Below are 19,159 nucleotides of genomic sequence, written 5' to 3'. Positions count from 1 at the left end.
GGTGAGGCTACTGAAGCGATGTGGAAGTTTACAAGAGGAAAAGAAGTGGTTTCTTGTGGCTAATATAGTTGATGAGAATTCAAAAAAGCTGATTCTATTTTATACTTTTATATATGTCCAGTGTAATTTCCAATGACACTTAATGTTGAAAACATTAAGCTCAATACAATTGCTTCTCTGCATGTATATTTATGTTTGTTGTAAAATATGTATTACTGGATGTATTCCCATGGACCACTACAAATGATCATGAAATACCTTATATGTGCTTGCTTCTCGACCATGTAGACTTCACAGTTTTTTGTTATATCTTGGTAGCAGCCTTCTAATATCTGAGGGGGGCCTACAAGAATGCTTAAGAGGGATTCTTCACTGGGGACTGTAGCGACAGGAAAAGGGGTGATGGGTCAAACTTAAAGAGGGGAAGTTCAGGTTAGAAATAAGGAAGAAGCTCTTTACTGTGAGGGTGGCGAGGCAATGGAACAGGTTGTCCGAAGAACTGGTGAATGCTCCATCCCTTTGCAGTGTTCAAGGCCAGGTTGGACAGAGCCTTGAGCGACACGGTCTAGGGTGAGGCATCCCTGCCCATAGCAGGGGTTTGGAATTAGGTGATCTTAAAGGCCTTTCCAACCCTGACTATTCTATAATTCTAGGATAAAATGTGTTCTTGTTAGTGCATTGTATTCTACACAGTAAACTGCTGCCAAGAGAGTAGTGTACTTAGTCATCTTTATTACATATAGAATTTCAGTTATTTTAGTTTGGATCAGTAGGAACAGTTGTCAGATACTCAATCTACAAGAAATCAGTTTAAAAGAATACCGTCAATCTTTCAAACCTGTAAATAGCTGCAGCTTTTAATGTTCCTGATGATTATTAGGATTATCTAGAACTTTCATTCCAATATAACTTCACTTGATAAAACAAAAGCAACCCACAGAATCAATCATGAATATTCACATTAAAAAAAAAAAAAAAGCAAAAAAAAAAAAAGCAAGCTTTCTTTTGGGAAGAAAGAATCAAATCTGAGTTAATTTGCCAACTCCAGGAAAATTATTTGATAGGGCAATGAAAAAGGAAGTGCGGACACACTGAAAGCCTGACTTTATACAAGGATGTAAAGAATATGAAGAGATCATGGGGAAAAAGACCAATTTTTTAAAAATCCTTGATCTTGAAAGTATTAAGTTACAAAGGAAAACTACAAACAGAAAAACTATCGGGTATCCCAGTCAGGTACACTTGGTCATCAAAAACGTTTGGGGAAGCAGGATGTTTAAGGGGTTTTGCTTTAGAGGCTCACATGAGTTGTAGCAGCTGAACCTATTCAAATATATCTAATTTTTAAATGCAATGCTAATTTAGCGTTCCCTCAGATAGTCCCTTTAGTCCCCCTCAGGAGAGGGGAAAAGTATGAATAACAAAGAGAAAGAAAGCCAAAAAGTATCTGTTAAGTGGCATATGCAGAATGAAAGCAAAAAGGTCATCTTGCTTGCATTCTGTTCTTGTTTCTGAAACAAATTAATGTAAGCAAAAGAAATGGTAATTCAAAACATAATTGTACACACACCTAAATTTACATTGTATTGTATGGGAAGTAGCATGGTATGCCAGGGTGTTTTAATCACACTTTTACACAAATAATGTATGTCTCTTTGCTCAAACAGATTTCTTTAGTGATAACAAATTCAGTATAAAATAATTTATCTATTATTTATTTCTAGTGTTTATATTTGAAATAAAATATACTGTACTGATTGTATCATTAATAAAAAATAGTGTCCTTTTACCAGGAATATTTGTTTAGTTGCTTTTGTTAATTTACAAAATTCAGTCTGCAGTTTCAAAAGCGACTGTTTTTATTGTTGCGTGATGGTGATAATATATTCATGATGTGGAATGAGATTGGTGCATGCATCATACTAGGGAGTGGTACAAAATACTAAATATACGTAGGCTGTGTATATAATATTTGAACAGACGCAGTAATGCTAATTCCTGAAGTGTGTAACTATGTTATATTACATAAAACTGGTATATTTTGAAGTGAGGCACTGCAAGAATTGTGGGGTAATTTTGTCTGAAATATGAAATTCCTGAGATGACTTGGACGGTTCCCATTAACCTTTTTTTTTTGCATAGAAGTTGGGTGTTTCTGTGTGGGAACATCCACTGTTAATGTAATAATGTCAGTACACAATTCCCACCCCTGTGTTCTGTGGCAAAAACAACCTTTCAGCCTTCTTCTTTCAGCTGTGTTGTACTGTTTAAAGTTATGCATTATGTTATGTATTATAGTTAATATATGAGCAATGCTATCATTTTATTTTGTGTAGCACCCGAAGCAAAACAAAATTGTTAGTTCATAATCCTTTCAGTAATGTCTTCTGGCAAGCTAATGCAAAATTAATGACATGCAGTGTGTTATTTACTCAACTTGCAGCTTCTGTCAGAGGATGTCTATTTTTATCTATTACATCATCCCTGCTGCAGAACTTATATATCCATTGGGATTTACTGTTCTTCCATTCCCTTTGGAAGTGCTCACATTGATGTCATAACTGTATTTGTAATTGTGATTAGATTTGAAAATTCAAAGAGAAACATTGAATCTATGCAGTATTTTCTGCTACTGAAGTGTCAGTAATACTACCAAGTTTCTTGATTTTAGATATACTACTAGCACTTGGTCCTGTTTACAGCTTGTAGGGTTGCTAGTACTTTATGACCACACATATGTGAAACTTTGGTTAATGATAGCATAGATTTTCCAGAGTAGCATAATTTTTTTGCTGTTACTGACTTGTGATGTACTTTTTTAATATTATATAAAAGATTGCTTTTCAGAGATGTAGGGCATAAAACTAAATGTGAGGCTTGTCATCAAAGCAGAGTTATTCATGCAGAAGAAAAATGAATTTTTCATAACTCTTTTCTAAACTGATTGTTGTATAATGTAACTAAATACAAATATTGGATTTCTACCACTTGAACTTCTTGAGGAAGATTAAAAGTCACACACTCGTGTTCTTAAATTTTTTTTAAAAAAAGGATATGCTCATTAGTGTAAGGTTGTTCATTTAGACACAGTGTTTGCCTATAAAGTGCATATGGAAAAAGGGATCTGCCTATGCAGTATGTTTGTGAAATACCAATAAAGGTCCTTTCAACATTGGCATTTCTATACAGATAAGCATCATGAGAGATAGTCCTGATGTAGACATTTGCCCGCTAAAGCATATAAAGAAGCTGTCAGTTCGTTTTTCCCAAGCATCTGAGCCACTCTTTTGTAAGCTGTGCTTGATATACTGACTTAAAGATAAAATCATTAGCATTAGGTGTCAATCTTTCCACAAAAGGTTTTCATTAATTTTAATAGTGCTTTTGTATTTCATTTGAATCATTTAAATGATTATTTTGCTGAGCGAATTGCAAAGCTCTAAAAAATTAATTAAGTAGTACTTTAAATATCCTGAGCAACTAGGGAAGTATGTATAGAATTAAAACGTGGAAAGGTGGAATGTCTGGAGAAGACAAACAGCATCCTGGCTTGCATCAGAAATAATATGACGAGCAGGACTAGGGAGGTGATTGTCCCCTCCCTGTACTCAGCACTGGTGAGGCCACACCTTGGAATACTGTGTTCAGTTTTGGGCCCCTCACCACAAGAAAGACACTGAGATTCTGGGGCATGTCCAATGAAGAGCAAAGAAGCTGATGAAGGGTCTAGAGCACAAGTTTGATGAGGAACAGCTGAAGAACCTGGGATTGTTTAGCCTGAAGAAGAGAAGGCTCAAGGGGGGACCTTACCACTCAACAACTACCTGAAAGGACGTTGTGGTGAGGTGGGTGTTTGTCTGTTCTCCTGAGTAACAAGCATAGGACAAGAGGAAATGGCTTCAAGTTGTGCCAGGGGAGGCTGAGACTGGATATTGGGAAACATTTCTTCACATAAAGGGTTGTCAAGCATTGGAATGGGCTGCTCAAGGAAGAGATGGAGTTACCATCCCTGGAGGTATTTAAAGGATGTGTTGTATATGTAGTGCTTAGGACACAGTTTCTTCGTGGACTTGTCACTGCTAGGTTAATAGTTGGACTTCAAGATCTTAAAGGTCTTTTCCAACCTAAATGATTCTATGATTCTAGGTCCAGAAGGCTATTCTTGCATTTTTGATTTTGTATTTGCAAATACTTTTTTTTTTCCCTTGGACAGCCGACATATGTTTGTTCCTTACTGTTGTAGTTATCACTTATGAAGGGGTGAAGTGGAAGGGAGAAAGACAAGACTGTTTCCTATGTATTTTGATATGTTGATGTTATGCATGATGGTTCTAGTAAAAACTGGAACCTGTTCCAACACGTTTAAACATGACCCTTCCATGATGAGTTTTAATGCATGAGTATCAAATTAGTTTGATATAAGGAAGGAGATGATTAGAGGCAATGCAAGTGTTTAGTAATAACACAAGAATTGTAACCTGAAACTCCTGGCTTCTAGTCTGATGTCATGATCTTAAACAGTAAATTGTGGAAGTAATTAGAATGGTAATAGTAAATTAAAAGTAAATTGTATAAACTTAGTTTAACATAGCTTGGATTTTCATTTGTTAGAAGCTTTGTGCCACTTGTAACTTTTTCTATGTGGAAATAATGGCATAATTCCTATTTGTGAATTCTTTTTTTATAATTTTTTTTTAAAGGTGCCCCAATTCCTTAAGACTAAACATTTTAGATATTGAAAACATGCTTAAGGAGTAAGGGTGTTGACCAGGGTCTCAGAGATAAATCTTTGAGGTTGTGTCTGGAATGCTAATTTAGTGGTGGTGGGTTTCTTGAGGTGAAAGCGAATGAGGTTCTTTGGTTTCTTTCATAGCTGTGTTTGTTTAAAGTGAAGGAAATGCATTTGTTACAATGGTAATTGCACATTCGACATGGTTCTGCTTTTAAGCTTTTAGTTGAGACTCGGTAGCCCAAGTTGCATATACCAGGCTTCTCTCAAAGTGCTTTCAGAGCTGTCAATGAAGATGCGGCAATATCCATCACACTGTTCAGGTAGTTTTAGTCTTAAAATTTAAACAGAGATTTGTCTTGGCTAAAGGTGCTGGTTAGGAAAAACGGTGGAATGATTTGTTTTATGTAAACACTAAGTAATCTGAGATAAACCCTTCAAATGTGTAGACCCTTTTTACTTTATTGGGTAGATGTATATATTACAGTGCCCTGGCTAGTCCTGTTAAGTGTGAGTGCCATTGTCCATGCTTGTGTCTTGCAGTAGGTGACAGGTTCAGGGAAGCTATCAAGTCCCGAGTAAAGGAAGGTAGTTACCTTGGATTTACCACAACGTTTGTATGTAAATTCTTTCCCTCTCTTTCACTGCCCTGTTAAGATGCTTATTTAGCCATACTCAGGTTGCTGTGAAGCAAAGTTGTTCTTGGATGTGAGGTTAAGAATTCTGGAGCACTTTTAAAATTTGTGGTATTTGCACATCTCTGATAGGAAGATTTTGTTTCCTTTTTTCATAAAAAAGGCTTTTGTTGTTTTATGTAAGATGTAGTCAAAGTGTTAGCATTCTGTTGTATGAGTAATGGGTATGGGGAACTGGGCTTCAGTTTTGAACTATTAGCCTTAATTATCTTTGATTTTTCAGATAGAAAAGTTTCTACAGGCACCTGGAACAGCCGACAGATGTTATGGGTGTTGTTCATGTGGCTGGCATAAAAACTCTTGTTTGCTCTGTTTTGCATTGTTTGTATCTGCTTCTGTGTATTTATGCACGCAGTGCTAAAATGTAAAATATTTTTCCTTTTCATATCACTAAACTACATTCTCTGTGTCACTCTTGAATGTTGCAATTTGGAGAGTATAAAGGCCTGTAGCTAACTGGTTTTAAAGTCTGCAAATGATCCATGGTATGCTAAAGATCATCTTCAAAGTAAGCACACTGACAGCTTTTTGAGTAGTAAACTTGGAATACAAAACAGTGTAAAATCAAAGTATTAGGGAAACTCAATCTAGGAGGTGCATTTCCACAGACTTTTATTTAGCACGTCTATACCTAGGTAACTGATCTTGTAAATGCAAGGGGAAAATGTAGTGTTAAATTTACAGAACGGGACATCCATTAATTGCTGGTACTTGGCTCCCTAATTTATTTGACTGGGGAAGAGGAGAGGGAAAAAGCGTTTCTTAGAATTTTGTATTAAGGTCTCTCTACCTGAATGTTGTGATGTTGTGTTCTGACTTTTTTTCCTATCTAAAAAAAATTGGCTCATTTTGCTTCCTAATTATTTCTAAAAACAAAAGACAAGTGAAGTTGCATGGGGTTTGTTACTGATAAAAGCAGAAAGTCTGGATAAATGATTTCTATACAGTTGCTAGAGCCAGAGCACAAAGCTCTCAAGGTGTATTAGTGAATGGTGCATTACACAAGGGAGGATATGCAGTGCATGAGGTAAGAGTTCTCCAAAAAGAAAATGATCTTATACTGGTAAACTGTTTTAGTGTTGAGTTTAATTTGCAGCCCCTAGAGTATGCTCTTTGGAGAGTCTCCTTGGATAAGACTGTGGCTGGAGACAAAAACAAAAGTTACTTCCTTACAACATATGATTGAATTGAATGAAAATCCTCTGTAACAGCAACTGGCCTTTTCTAAGTTAAACTTCCCCAAAATACTGGAGATAAGTAGCTAGTTACCCCAGGACATGTCCAAATAAACATTCAAAAAGATAGACAGAAAGGTCTCAACATCAAATATGGTAGTAAAAATAACATACAATTTCCACCATTGTTTGGGGAATCTGGAAACCTAACTGGCAGACTGGAGGCTTCCTGTCAGTCCTGTCTATGTCTGCACCTTGAACATAGTGATGAGTTTCAGATACTCCTTGAAGTTTCTAAATAAGTTCAAGAAAAGCTGTTAGAAAGTATATTGTATTCTCTTCAAATAAATACTCCCCCTCCACTGCTGCCAAAATCTCCCAGTGAACAAATAAGCAATACAAAGCAACAGAAAAACAGCTAGCATTTAGAGAAGCTTGGAAAAATCTGTTTTTTTTTGTTTGGTTTTAATCCATTAATGTTTAAAAATGAAACATTAAATATTTGTTCCCCTGCTTTGGGTCTCAGATTCATTCAGTTCCTTACCAGAACAATCATCCTTGCAATTCAAACATGTTTGATTATTTCAGGTAACACGATTCTGTGGGGCTGGTAAAGAATGTAACAGTCTAGAACGTGGACAGTTGATAAAAGTCAGGGAGTTTTCTGAGGTAAATTCTTGCCTTTAACAGTGCAGCAGTAGAATACACATGAAAGAGGTATTCATTTATCCAGCTTCCATGAAGTTTTCCTGCATTATTATGCATTATTTTGGGATGCCTCGCATAAGTGAAGAACTCGTGTCTCTGGATTCCTGTTGTGAAATTATTATGGACACAATGATAAGTGGGGTATTTTGTGAGTATTTTTTTGTTTTGCTTTTCCTCCAAGATAGTGAGGTGATTTGTATCTCAGTAGTGAACCTCATCCCAGCAGGTATGGATGTCAAGGTATCATCTACATCTGGTAAAGCAGCCTTGCTTGTCCTTTATGCCCAGTATCTTCGTTCTTGACCTTGAAGGAGTGTTCAGTTTTTTGCTTTCAGGCTTTCCTTCACATTTTAAAAGCAGAAACCACATTCTCATGCTCTCTGATTAATTAGGATGTTATCTTTATCTCTTGTCCTTACACCAGAATGAGAAAATGCTACGAAGATTGGGGAAAACTTCATCTGTCTTGACAGTCTGTAGTTTTTCCACTCCTGCAGTACTTGAAACAGTTAAAGAAATTAATCTCTGACTGTTCTGCCAATTGAAGTCATTAAGATCTCAAATTTTAATGTCTAATTTTTAATATTTAATAATGAAAATACATTTAATAATGAAATTACATTTTTAAAGCCATGTTATATGTGTTAAGGTTTAGGCTTATGTAAGTAATAACCCTTCGCTTTTTCTAAAATCTCAGGTAAATCAGCTAAACATCACATGAAATGACTTCACAACCATACACATTAAACATGATTTTGATCTTGCAAGTAAAATTTAATAAGTAACACCTTATAAGTGTTGCAGGAACACAAAAGTTGTGTTGATCTTTAATAGTTTGTTTATATTAAAAGCAATGTTATATTTAAAGCATAAATAAATATATTGTCTTTGTTTATATTAAAAGCAATGTTATGTTTAAAGCATAAATAAATACATTGTCCAGAGAGAAGTTTGTGTGCTCTGCTATAGTAGTGAGCCTTTGCTGAAGTTGCTCAAGCTAAATTAGATCCACTAGGAATGGGACATCTTGTCACATTTGGGATGAGTATCCATCAGTTATAGGTTTTCTTCATGTCTGTTCTAACATAATTTAAAGATAATTCAATGGCAAGTATTTTAAATGAATACTATAATTTGCTCCTATTTTAAGTTGGATGGCAGGCAAACAGAAAGTTAGCTGTACTGAAAACAGAGCTGTGCACAGAAGGTGACAAATGAGTCTGCCGTCAAAGGAAAGATTGGCAGCCTATGGCACATCCACCCAGCTGAGGCAACAGCATGACTGCTCTGGGCTTGTCATTATTTTAAAGATCTGTATTATAGATTCATTTGCAGCATCAGATCAACAGAAGGGCATTTGTTCAAATGGTCTGTAACATTAGTGAATGTGTTATCAAAACTGCGCACACCACTCCATTGTAACTGTTGCTTTGGTGTTGCTCATGGTGCAATATTACTATAATGATAATGCCACAGAATTATGAATAAAATTAAACTGGCAAATACTATTGCTTTATCCACGCGTTTTGGCCAAAGTGGTATTTTAGTCATTGAAATTCACCTTGGAGAGCAGATGTGGTAATTTCCCTTTATTCAACATAGTTTCTCAAAGTTCTTGAGAAAATGAAAATATGACAGGTGTGTGTGGACCATCCCCTTTCTGTGTTACCCTGATAAATAGGAAATTGCTTGCATGTGATTGGGTCATATGGACAGAGATTTTAATTACTGGCAGTAAATTTGCCTAAATTCATGAGAATAAAACTTTTGGATTGTATGGGACATATAAATGTATTGTAGCGTTTGGAGTGAATTATTGTTCCAGATTTTTCGTGGTTTCAGTTGGTGTTTTTAAAGCTGATGTGAGCATCAGATCCTATTTAGCAAACTCTCTCACAAGGCCAGTGGGAGACAGATAAAATGATAAAATTTAGAAGCGTATTCCACCTGCGCAACTGTGTAATATTCATGTAATAGTCCCTTTGCTGTGAATGGTTTTGGGACATGTAGTGGTTGTGGGGTTTTTGCCTTATTCTTCCATCTTTTTTTCTATTTCTTTGACTTCCTGCCACCCCCCAGTTTTCTAGCTACTGGAGTCATGAAGTGGCAGTAAATTTGGTGACCCTACAGTGTTCTGTTGCTTTTTGTCTAAGTTTTTGAACATGAAGGAAATGATACTTTAGAATGTGCTTAAAGGGAAGGGGAAAATGTGCTGATAACTTCTGGTTTTGAAGTACTTTTGGAAAAGAATGGGTTTTGTGTATGTAATCTTTATAAAATTTAAAGTACTCCTGTAAATAGTTATGAGTTAAGGTGACTGCTTAAAGTTGAAGATTTGAGGTAATCTGTTGTTGCAGTATTTGTCGTTAACCTAAAAAGGTTTAATGCTCCAGTCGGTGTTGACACTATTTAGGAAAATAGTATCGGGGGAGATTATGTTCTAGCGCATGAAATAGTTGAGAGGCATTGCAGTGAGATGATACATGGTGCTGAGATCTCTGCCATTTCTTACCTGGAATTCAGAATTACAGTTTATGAATCCTGAATCCTGTGGGTAGTCCAAGGATGTCCTAACATTCATAGTTACTTTTGAAAGGTAATTTTTAACCTTCTTAAGTGTGACTTACCAAGAGCTGCCAGCTTTCTTCTAAGTACATTATTTTGAAAGCAGTTGGGTATAGTCCATCATGTCCAATTGTTGCACATCAGGTTTATTAACATCTCACATTAATGGCCTAAAAACATTTCCAAAAATTTCTTGCTTTTTTCTCAAAATTTAAGTCTAAGCACGGAGTCCTTACATGGGTTTTGAAATACACATGAACGCAAAGTTGTAGTTAAGTTGTATAGAAACTATTCATACTTGTTTATGATAGAAATTTTCCAGGATACGTTGTTCTGGTATCTTACACTGATTTAAATTCCATTCGTTCTTCACTGAAACATCTAACAGTTCACTGAACTTTTGTTTTAATTATCTTTCTATGAAATATAATTTATATGGAATTATTTTCTGTACTGAGAATGGACAGTATGTAGTATCACAATGCGCCACTGAACCTGGAAGGTGGTGGCATTTGAGGAGGAAGGAATAGGGAAATGGAATCAACCATTATTTCTTGCAATTATTTTGATTCACAGATTGCCTGTGAGTTGTGTTTTCATCACCTAATTATATAAATAGCACTTTTTACTTTTTTGGCATAAAGAGGCTTTTTTCTATTTTGGAAGCCACCAAGGCTTTGAGCTTAATTTAAATTTTGTATTAATGTATGACATTCTGACTTAATTTCCTGACACCAAGTAGGGGTGTATAGTAGTGACCAGCATAAATAGTAAGGAAGTATTTCATGGCATTGTCATCTAGAAGTTTTGACTTTTAGTATTGTTTTAGTGGTTTTATTTATGGTTTTGTGTTACTCTTCAAGACTTATCCCACAGAAACCAGGGCTAGATTTTGGTTAAATGATGCAGAACAACACAAGCTGATGCAGAGTAAGATGCATGTTGATAGTAATGAAGTTCAGAAAGTGGTGTGCTGTGGGGAGTTTCTGTCTTGGCAGAACTTAATTTTTCCTGACATGAGCGTAAAACACCACGCTCAAACTCTGCTTATGGTGTTAACCGCAAGGCCACCAAATCAGACTCAAGAGGGTTTTAATTGCTTTGTCAACAAGTATTATTTTTTAATTTTGTACTGGAGAGGGTTTGTCTGAACTTCCTAGAATGAATAACTTCCGCTGCTTCTGGTCAGCGCTTCATCAGAAAATTGATTGTGCTCAGTATTAGACTGTTTTACAAGGCTTAAGCATAATTTAACATTTTTAAATCAGCTGTTGGTTGCCCTGGCACAATACAATTGCAGCAATTCTAAAGTAATTTTTGTAATTCAATTGTTTGAAGAGTAACTTATCATTTAGCATATACTAGAAGACCAAGGGCACAAGTGTCATTAAACTCTCATAAGTTTAAATATATTACATTTCAAATGTGGTGTGTACGAAATGATGTCCTTAGAATAGCTGTGCAAAAAATAGACCAGATATTTCATGATCTTTTCTTGCCTTACTAGATCATTTCCATTAATTTTTATGGCCTCATTTACTAGCAGTCATTGCTAGTACCAAAAGAAATCACTGTGCAACAAACTAAACTCAGTATCAGTGGACAGGCTATTCTGGTGGAAGGCAGGTGCAGATTGTATGGCATAGTATTCTGTAGTATTCATTTTTTTTCCTGCGTGTTTATGCCTGTGTAACAACTGCTCAGTCTTTTTTTTTTTTCTGTGCGTTCTTAAAAGAAAAAAAACAACAAACAAACCAACCCCGACTTTGAAGTTACTTAAAGCACAGATGATCTCTGATTTTAAAGAATGTGTTACAAACAGCTGTCCTGAAGTGGCAGCCTAATGGAAGATTGACATGTCCCTGTATACCCTGGTGTGGTTTCCCCTGTGTCAAGTGACTGGAATTCATGGCATTTAAGATGTACATTCTATAGGGCTGAAAGTTAGTTTATTGCTTGAGCATGGTTCAGCTCCTCTGCAGTATGTGGTTGCTGGTATAACATGGAAAGTGGTATAGTGTAAATGGGAGTGACTGGGAAAATTTCTGAGTTCAAGTACAATCAGTAAAGGAAATTATAAAAGCCCTATGTATGTCTATCTCTTCCAGCTCTTGCTTCCCCGTTTGTTTTTAGTGGAATTTGTGTATTCAGTGTGCAGAGAGAAGCAGGAGCTATATTCAGAAAGACTTCAAATGATGTGTTAAAGGGTTTTGGACTTTTATCTGCCACAGCCCATGGGTATCTCTGGCCTGCATAGTGGCAAAGCTGCTGAAAATCTGAGAGCTCAAGTGCACTGTTTATAAATACTTGATAACAATGTTTACAGCTCTGCAGCAACACTCTTTTGGGTGTGGGGAAAAAGGAGGTGATGTCAAACCCTCTGCTTTATCCTCATCTTCATGAAAAGTCGTGTTCAGCTCAGGATTTGGCGAGGTAAAGGTGGGTCTTTATTCCCACCCTGACTTCAGTAATATTCTTAGGAGCCAGCAGGGAACGGATCCCTCCCCTATGGGGCTGCCTTGATCTTCAGAGGCTGATACCAGATACAGGCAAGAGCTTGCTGTTTTATCTGCATTTTCCATCCCTACCTTAATGAGTGAAATGGTTAAGTATACGAGTGGGTGAGCCTCAAGGAATGTGTCTTCCATTTGACTTGAATATTTCGGTGGATAAAGGGTGAGGGAGGGAGAGGAGAGAGAGAGAGAGAGAAATCCATTTACATCACTCGAACTGCATTGAGTGTGTGCCTGTGTGCAGGTTAAGAGACAGACTACAGTGTCTTTGCTTTCTGCAGGAAGCAGCAATGCCGTTTGTATCCTAAGAGGAATTTTTTATTTAGAAAAGGAAGCATTCTTTCTACCCAGGAAATGGCTTTCCTTGTGCGTTGCTATGCCAACTGCCTGCAGCCATGGTCTTCCAAAGTAAGCACAATAACGTAATTATATTGGCGTATTGCATTCAGACTCATGATTCTCTGGGTTTTTGTGTGTGTGTAACTGTGTTGTATTTTTGTTGCCGACTCTTTGGGCAGTAGACATGCTTGTCTTGATTGCGGGGAACAGGCATCATAAAATTAAATGTCCATCAATGTCATGCTGCTGAGATTAATTGTGCAAACTTGGTTAGCTGAGTGGAACAGAGATCACTGGTCACTACTCTGTCAGCATCATTAGCAGCCAGGGGAGGAGGTCCCTATTTGCGTGCTCTGCCCAGATTTTGGGGGAGTGGAGGATAGTGGTGGAGCGGAGGGTAGTGGTGGAGCGGGGGGAGGCAGCGTGTGTGAGTGTGTGTGATTGCAAATGAAACAGGAGTATTAACAATGCTTGGCTGAATGCTGGAGGCTGGTTCCTGCACCCTGACTAATATAATACTGTATTAAGCCTTTTTGAGGGAGTCTCTGTGCAGTCAGCCATTTTAGCTTTTTTCCTCCTTTTTCTTTTCTTTCCATTCCTCAGGCTTAGGGAATGGTTTTGTTCCCCTGGATGAATGCTGGATAATGTAGGGTTTCATCAGGCTCTGTATGTCCTGACACGCTTAGACTTTGTGTTACAAAAATGGAGACTAACGCTGTCGTTTGGATTGCTGCTCTGCACTACAAGTGTGAGGGGGGTTTTGAGCTTACCAGTAGTGACACTTTTAGCTCCAGCTTGGTTTCACCCCCTCCTCCTCTTTTTAATTTAATGCTGTAGAGGGTGACTTGCCATCCATAAGAAATTGGTACATGATGTGTAAATTCAGTTCAGTTTATGTTTCTTCATTATGAAACCACTTGCAATCCCAGCTAACCATGGAGTTATGGGCCAGCAGGAGAAACACTCAGTAAGTATTGCAAATTCTGCTTGTTCTATCAATAACCTGTCATTGGCAAACTGCATGGAGGTTGAAACTGCTTGTCGTCCTGCTTGCGGGCTTTTCTGCTTGTGAGTTTAACAGTGGGTTTTGAGGGAAAGCTGTACCTGCTGTGGCATTAGAGTCGGTGGTTGTATTTAAGATTATTTTTAGCTTAGAAAAGGGAAGTCTGTAGGTTCATTTTGAATGTTAAAAATTGATTGAAAAAATGCTGGCATACCTTAATGGGGCAAGAAGCTATGAGCATTCTGTTAAAATCAGTATGCATTTGTTAAAACTTTAAAGAAATATGCAAACTGTATAACAAGTGATATAATTGTAGGTGGTGATAAGAATAGATTTATCCTGCCTAGTGTATGGTACTTGTGTGCTGTTGCCTTGTAGCATGGCGTTTAACATCTGTGATACACTTATGCTGAAAATGCAGAAACTGTTAGTAAAACATGGAATGAACAAAAGGCGTAAGTACTGCTGCTTTCTAATTGATCCCATGAGTCAGCTACACCTTTGTCATGCTTTAATCCCATAGGCTGCCTGTGTTTATTGTTTGGGAAAAATGCATTCATAAGCAGAAGAGCAAACATTATTTAAAAAGGCCTCAGGTGTCAGGAATTAGATATTTAGGTTTTACACGATAAAAAGATTGTAGAAGTGTAGATTCTTACTGCTCAGTTAGCACACTTAAATCTTCATGCCAGATTTTACATGGTTCAATATAATTTTCAATCTTACAATTTGTTTCTTGGAAAGATATTTTTATATATGTTATGTGCATACTGCGTGTGTTTAGAATGTGCAGGGAGTGTGTACAGTATGTTCAGCGTATACAGCTAAGAATTGTAAATATTGGGAAGATGTGATAGCAGGAACTTTTTAAAGGAGGAACATTTTCTCCAAGAATTCAGTTAGATTGTGTAGAAATATGGAAACTAACCTAGAAACATTTCAGAATGTGTCTAGTGGATTTTTCTTATGCATGCAACAGACATATCACATTTTCTTGTAGACTGTTCCTTCCTCCCCTTTCTTAATTACATTCTGAGTATAAAAGGAGTTCATGTTACCAAATCATTTGCTGCTCATGAAATATTTAGAACTGAATCTAAAAAATAAATAAATAAAATTAATTTCCTCCTGAACTTATTGAAGAACCTGAAATAGGATAGGATACCTTGAATTTGCAAATAGGAATAAAATGAGAAAGCTGCATAATTGTTGGGTTTTCCTTCTCTTTGTACTCTCCAAAGAATGTTGATGAAAAGTTCTAGATTGATTCTGATAAGCCAGCAAGTCTAACTGATGTAAAAGAATTGCTTATAGATAGAGGAAAAATATTAACCTGGCATTTTAGAGACACTATGTTGCATGCTCTGTCATATTTTAGTTGTATTACTTTGAGTTAATTAAATTGTAGAGATGCAGGATTAATAAAAGGGAAAAGATCAAAGTATTGCTTTACAAGAAAATTAGTTTACCTTAGAAATGTCCACATATATGTAAGAGAAAGAGTTGACACAGGGCTGGCATGCAATTGCAGAATTTGCATGAACAAAAGGCATAGTTTAGAGTTTATATAGAAGTTTAAGATGAAACTGTTAGAACACAACATAGCTCAGTGAAAAACACCATTTTGGCAATGAAACTTTCCATGCTTGTTCTCCAGGTAGAAGTTATTTTGCTTGGAAAATGGGACCAAAAGATGTGAATTTTTGATAGAGAGGAAAGGCAACCTTGGAGTTTCAGTGTATACAGACTTTATCTAGCTTTGTCTAAAAGGTAAACTTACTGAATTAGTACTTTTTGGTGATGTTATTTTCATTTTAGTATGTTCCCAGAATCCTAAATCTTTTCTTGGTATCTGATTTATTTCAAGGAGAAAGCCTTAATTACTTCTGTGACATCCCCACCTAGAGTCGCACGGCTTGATTTGCTGGGACAATCTGGAATTGGATGCAAAAATCTCTTGTGCAAGGCTTCACAAAATTCTGTGAATTAATTTTAGTTAATGCTGTTAAATCTTAATTTCACATTAGTTTAGTTAGGGAATGAGGGTTGTAGCTTAAATCTACTGTTCTGTGAAAATGGAATGCAAGCTGGCCATTATGTTCATCGTGGTGAAAATGAAGAGAGGAAAAGTAAGAAATTGTGTTGTGTTTCCTACATTATTTAATATAAGAAATAAAATCAACAGCATCAGTCAAGTGTGCTGGTCCTACATGCCTCATGTTTTATAAATGGGAAGAGTCTGAAGCAGTGTTACAGACACCTATTTGAAGGTTATGTTGATCTATAGGTGGTGTTCCTTCATACACAACTGTTGTCATCTAGACAGGGATTATGCTTTCGGTGAAAGATGGCAAAGTATTGTAAGCTGGATTGTTGCAAAAGTTTTTCTGCTTAGTTCTTGTATTTAGTGTACTTAACTAGATTTTGTGTATTTCACTAGGTTCGTTCTGTTTGCCTGTGTCCTTGCTGGTTTTTAGAGTCTTCTCAGCAAGCTTTGTAGTGCTTTCATTATAATTTTCATTACTTAGATGTTAGGAGGCTGAGTGATGTTTCAAAAAAAAAAAAAAAAAGTTGCTTTGTAGACGTTGAAACAACTATCCCTTGAAAAGTTTCACACATTGCCTCTTATACCTGCTTTATTATGTGAAAAAAAAATCACATGAAAGTCTAGCGCAAGAAGGTTCCCACTGTAGGTTTGGGCCTTCTAAAATGTTATCTTTCTATCTCATTTCTCCTGTGCCCTTCCTTGCATATGGTGTTCATAGGAACTTTAGTCAAGGTCTTCAAAGAAATAAAATTGACAGGTATAATGGTTTTTTAAAATGTGACTTGAGATGTGTAGTTCTTTCATGACTGTGTAATGATTAACAACTCATGAATTGCAGAGTACTTTGGAGTGACTTACGCACAGCCTTTAAGAAAGTTTAAGTTACATTTTTACTCTGAGTGTTATTGAAATGAAGTTTGCTAATAAAGGATATTTTTCACTGCCAGCCCAGTGACTGTCCTTTAGCGATCATGTAGGTGCTACAGTCTTTTGGTGTAGTTGACCTGTTTTGAATTGCTGAAAAATATTAAAAGTGGCAAGTCAAATCCTTGGCTTGTTATTCTATTTTAGTTCATGAAGATTTGTGGCACAGTGCTAGGTGCTCCCTCACTCCCAGGAATGAGAAGGGAGTGGTATTTTGAGGAACAGTCTTGAGTGGGAATTGTTCAAATAAACTTGTTCTAGTTTGATGTGTAGTAAGGTACTGGCTAGCTTGCTTTCCTAAGAAATCTAGGACTATACAGAATAAGCATAATTTTATGTTACTGGAAGAGATCATCAGTGTTATTTTATAGCTCAGACAATAAGTGTAGCTAGGGATAGTTACTTGTCCTTTGAATGAGCTTTGCACAGCACGAATAACACATGGGAAAGAGGTGTGATTTTGTGATCAGGTGGCTGTACTTGGTAGTCTTTTATGTGTTTATATATATATATCCGGAAAAGAATAGATATAAAAAAAAGAATTTCAACTAGGTAGTAACCTGTTAGCTACTGCAGCTGCTGATGATGGTGATTTTGTTCATTTTAATGAATTACATTGCCCTGGGACTTGATACAGGTTTTTTTCTGATTTTGTTAGGCACCTTTATTTTATCATTTATTGAAACCAGATTTCTGGTTTGGCCCCTTCTGATTATTCCTTTCCTTTTAATTTATATATTTCAAAAGAAGTATCCTCTCTGAAGGCCAATAAAGGAGTTGTGGATTTTTCATATGATTAGGAGTAGTGTTTCACCTCTTCATAGGTGCATTATGATACAGTCTTTAATTACATAACCATGTATCTTCCATAAGATTCTTTTCAAGATGGATAGCTCTGGTTTAATGAGCAGCTGTTTGATACTTCCGGCTAGCTTCATTGCTCAACAGGCCAGGTTGTGGTTTTGGCATACTAGTCAAGTTCTACTCGGAAGATGAAAGTATTATCTTTTCTTTTTACTTTTGTGCCTTTTTAAAGTGTTTGTCACCACAGTGTTAATGTGATTCATTAAAGTAGTGCAGGGGTGGCATTGTCTTAATTTTTCAGATAGCTCTGCTGAAGCAAATATTTGGCAAAAATTAAGGACAGAATTCTGAGAACTTAAGATGCTTATTCCTCAGCATAGCTAGGCCTAAGTAAGTGTTAAAAGTATGGATTATATTAGTTTAATTTCTGTGTATTGGCCCAGTTCAGGCACCCATGGCCTAATGATTATTTGAAAGGCTGATTTTAAGTGGCTTGCCTGGCATCCTACCAGAGATCTGTGGTGGAGCCTGGCTAAATTCCTGTTCTCCAAGACAACATTTAACTGCAGATTTTTCTCAAAAGCTTATAAATGGCAAAATTTGGGTCATTTCATAGGAATGACAGTGAAAGCATTAGCTGCCTGCAGAGATGGCAATGAAAGCATCCTTGGCTCATAGGACATGTCCTGCCATCTTTCTGTTACTGTTTCAAGGCCTGGGGATTGCTCAGCATATTTAAGAGAAAGGAGGAAAAGAATGAAAAAAAAGAAACCATATCAAAAAAAGCTACCACCTCTATGTATATTGTGTGCGTGTGCGCAAAAGTGCTTCCTCTACCTTCCTAAGAAGTACCTGAATTTTTTTCAGGTCAACATAGGTAGTTGGTGTAGATGATCTCACAGTAGGGCATTTGTTCAGCAAGTTTATGAAGTAGGAAAAATTCAGGCCCCATAATGAGAATTTTGACTAACATAATCAGTATTGTTGGTTCTGGTTTACATAATAAAGTGCCCAAATCTAGTGGTGGTATTGGAGTGGTATTTATGATGGAGCACCTGGAAACGTGTCATTTGCAGTCACAATACAGGTGTGAACCTGAAAAGGAGAGTCAGCTTTTTCCAAAATGCTATTTTGAGACCAGCAGACAAACGCTGTTTATCATTACTGAGTTCTTGGCACTCCTTCCTCATCTTCAGCTGAAAATCCAGCTGAAATTGAGAGCTGCTGATACCCAACAAGTAAAAAAAAACAAATGAAGACCCCCAAAATATAAAAATAAAATACATGCAATCAAAAAGCCAAACATCAAAAGAAACAAACAAACAAAAAAATCATAAGTGCTTTAAGGTGCTGTTGATTTGCTCCTGATCATACAAATTAATAAAAACACAGGAAGAATAGAAGCTATAAAAAAGCAGAAGATAATGGATTGTGTTGTGCTAAGTAGCATAGGTTAAAAAAATCAGGGAATTAGCAATGTGTGCATAGAGTAACATGAAGTCCATTGTAACTGGAAGCAAGCAGAGTCACGTAAGGAAATCCTGTGCCTCAGTATCTAAAGCTGATTCTTTCACCTGCAAAATATTTGCGCTCCCTTGTAGAATACTAGCTCAGGAATTTTAACAGTGGTACATATGCTTGAGCTTTAAGCAATTTC

At 36.6% G+C, this 19,159-nt stretch overlaps 1 protein-coding gene across 8 annotated transcripts in view; it reads left to right on the top strand.

Annotated features, from left to right (window-relative positions):
- The window catches only part of RAPGEF2 (Rap guanine nucleotide exchange factor 2), a 195,604-nt gene that overhangs the window by 111,368 nt on the left and 65,077 nt on the right, over positions 1–19,159 (top strand). The window contains exons 1-2 of one of the 8 annotated variants that reach the window (XM_061475763.1): positions 12,766–12,793; positions 13,654–13,691. The exons of 5 other annotated variants lie outside the window; for them this stretch is intronic. In XM_061475763.1, the coding sequence (XP_061331747.1) occupies positions 12,781–12,793; positions 13,654–13,691 (51 nt within the window). In that variant the 5' untranslated portion in view covers positions 12,766–12,780. Of the gene's footprint in view, positions 1–12,648; positions 12,794–13,152; positions 13,692–19,159 lie in introns of those variants that run through there. 2 more of the 8 variants (XM_061475752.1, XM_061475745.1) reach the window with 2 other exon arrangements.

The sequence above is a fragment of the Pezoporus flaviventris genome, unplaced genomic scaffold (genome assembly GCF_033815535.1).
Source record: "Pezoporus flaviventris isolate CSIRO_AGI_PZ_B2104156 unplaced genomic scaffold, CSIRO_AGI_Pfla_v1 ptg000002l, whole genome shotgun sequence".
Taxonomy (NCBI): Eukaryota; Metazoa; Chordata; class Aves; order Psittaciformes; family Psittacidae; genus Pezoporus; species Pezoporus flaviventris.
The sequence above is the reverse complement of the archived record's forward strand: the minus strand, read 5'-3'. Positions and strand labels throughout refer to the sequence as shown.